The 2,880-nt window shown below is 55.5% G+C and overlaps 1 protein-coding gene across 1 annotated transcript in view; it reads left to right on the top strand.

Moving 5' to 3' along the window:
- Positions 1-1,851: 1,851 nt before the first annotated feature.
- The window catches only part of BSG (basigin (Ok blood group)), a gene marked incomplete at its 5' end in the record, with an annotated part of 6,986 nt that continues 5,957 nt past the window's right edge, over positions 1,852-2,880 (top strand). Inside the window, 1 exon segment of the mRNA XM_017743802.1 lies at positions 1,852-2,227. Within this exon segment, the coding sequence (XP_017599291.1) occupies positions 1,852-2,227 (376 nt within the window).

Genomic DNA, 2,880 nt, shown 5'->3' on the forward strand with positions numbered 1-2,880 from the left:
CTTTAACTCGGGCCGCAGCTGGAGCGGACGGGCTCGTACAAGTGCTGTGGGCTGTTCCAGGGCTTGTCAGGGTTGGGAGTGTTTGATCACAGGCCTGTGGTGTGAAAAACACCTTCTGGCACGCAGGTCAGTGGTTCTGGGAGTGGAAGCCAGCTGATACCCCCATCCCATAACATCTCTGGGTACCCCTGAACCTCCCACTTGGTTAAAATTAGTGTCTGCCTTCTCCTGAGAGTGCCTTGGTCACAGATGAGGGTCCTTTCTCTTTCAGGCACGCTTATTCTTCAAGACTTTCAAAGCTTTAGTAGGTAAAGCTAGTTTTTCCTTTGAAAAATGTGGAATTGACTTCTTTAGGAGTCAAGCTTAGCTTACAGGCTAACTTGTGTCTTCCTTGTGTTTGAGCAAACTTGGGTTTGTGACACTGATTTGTTCCTACTCTCACAAAAAGCAGCCTTAGGATTTCTTGTTAAAACATCTTCAGGCATTCAAAACCCCCCAAAAAACTCTCCTAAGCCCACCTCCTCTGTGCCTGTACATCACGGTGCATCCGTGGAGGGTTGCGTATAATCACAAAGTGCTTTTAACTGAGCAAATTAATTCCTGGAAGATTCTTAGGGTGTGAGCTGCCTGTTAGCACAGGAAGGATATGTCTCAAGCTGAACTCCTTCTTCTGAAATGTGGCTGGGGGTGGCTGGGGGTGAGTCACGTAGTGACCTCAACCTGTGCCTGATGGCTTTTCCCAAAGTGGAACTGCTGAGCCTCCCTTCCTGCCTGCCCTGGGAAGGGCTCCTGGAGCTGTGGCCACTGCCCCATGCCTGCCCTGGAGCCCAAAGGCGTTTGGCAGCTTCACTCCCTGCAGCTCACGGACTGACCTTTGGACTGGCTGATTCCAGCACTGAACCCTCCGGCCTCTGGCTGCAAGGCAGAGTGAAAAATACCCAAATTCCAGCCTGCAGCTGCTGCCTGCGCCTCTGGTCTGTTTGTTGCCAGTTCAGCTCTGCAGGCTGGTCTTGCCCGAGATGAAAAGTCAGATTTCACTGTTTGTATGACAACAAATTTACACATTTCCTCGCCTGGCTCGTGACATCTTGCGGACTGCAAGACTTTCCTCCTCCCCTAGAAAAGTTCTTACCATTGGGGTTGTGCTCAGGAGTTCCTGCTGGGCACCTTGGGGAGCTGAGGGATGGAACAAGGGTGTGAGCAGGCGAGGGGCCGGTACGTGTGGCTGTGCCACAGCGCAGCGAGGGGGGGCCTGGGCCCCAGCCAGCTCTGAATTACAGTCAGGCAGCCCGGGGCTGTGCAGCGAGGGGGAATGGACACGTTCCTCCTGGGGCCACAGGGGCACAGTGAAGCCCTTTTCCCATTGGGGTTGTCTTAATCAAACTGGCTGGGAAGGGGCTCGGTCAGGGTCCTGCTGCCTCGCTGTCCCCAGCCTTCCATGGTGAGGTGATCTGTGCAGCACCTTGCCAGAGCACAGGCTGGGGAATATGCAGGCTGTGTAAGCTCTTGAAACACAGATCTGGTCTTTCCATCCTGAACTGCAAGCACTGGGGGCTGGACAGGGGTCAGGGAGCGTTGCAGCCCTTGGGCTGTCCCTCAGAGCAGGTGGGCGATGCCAGGGGTGTCCAGTTTGGATAGTGGCGCACACCAAGTGCTGGTTTTGTCTGCGCTGGTTTTGCAGCGGAGCCACAGGAAATGCAAGCGAGCAGCCCTGTCTGAGCCAGGCAGAGTTCAGAGTGTGGAGGGGAGGGAGGAAGGAAAGAGGCCACTGCAAGACAGTGTGCAGCCTCTTCTCAGTCACCAAGGGTTATTTTTGCTTGTGGAAGGTGAATTCTTGCTTTGCACTAACACTTTGCACTAATACCTCTTCAACTCATAGCTGGTTTTATAAAGTCACCGCTGTCTCAAAAGAGACTGACTCAGGACAGCGTGGAGTTGTACTGCGAGGCGATTGGCAATCCCATCCCTGAGATCCAGTGGTGGTTTGAGGGGAACGACCCCAATGAGACCTATGCTCAGCTCTGGGATGGCGCACGGCAGGACCGTGTCAAAATCAACGCCACCTACAACCTGCACTCTACCAGCACCATCTCCATCGCAAACCTCACGAGCGACGACTCGGGCATGTATGAGTGCCGGGCTAGCAACGACCCCGACCGCAACCACTTGTCGAAGAGCCCCAAAGTCAAGTGGATCCGTTCCCAGGCGAACGTTTTTGTCATCGAACGTGAGTGGCCACGCCGAGGCCTTGGCACTTGCTCGGACACTGGTGTCTTGAGTCTCCCGCCATGCTCACCCCTGCACCTGTGTCCTGTGGCTCCCGAAAGCTCCCCCCACCTTCCCACCCCAGCTGTAGAACTGAGAGACTCCCACCCTCTGTCAATCTCCCCACCACCTGTGACTTGACCCGAAATGGCCCTGCTCAAAAAGGGTTGTGGCTTCCCAACCAATTCGCCCTCCGGCAATCCCGCGCCTTTTTCCGGAGCCAAAGAACCTGGAACCTGCCGCTTATTCCCGAGCGCCTCCAAGCCCTGGTGCTGGCTGCAGAATTGAGCCTCGATTCTGTGGTCGACTCTGCCCTAACCACCACTGACCAGCGGCCCCTCCCTGCGGCTCGTACAGCTCCCGCTCCTTCCAGCAGCCCTGCTTTGAGCTCGCTTCCGTGCTGGTGAACCCAGACTGTTGGGGAAACAAATCTTGCTTTGAGGTCTGAGATTGCAACCATTTTTGAAATGGCCGTGTCTGCGTGACACTTGAGTGTGATGTTGTTGCTTGTCCCGTGGACGTGGCCGGGTTCCCTCTCGCAGAGCGAGCGGGCGAACGCCGGAGCGCCCCGGCTGCTTTCGGTGATAGAAACCTGGGAGGGAGAGAAAAGTCCTG

The sequence above is a fragment of the Corvus brachyrhynchos genome, unplaced genomic scaffold (genome assembly GCF_000691975.1).
Source record: "Corvus brachyrhynchos isolate BGI_N302 unplaced genomic scaffold, ASM69197v1 scaffold219, whole genome shotgun sequence".
Lineage (NCBI taxonomy): Eukaryota > Metazoa > Chordata > Aves > Passeriformes > Corvidae > Corvus > Corvus brachyrhynchos.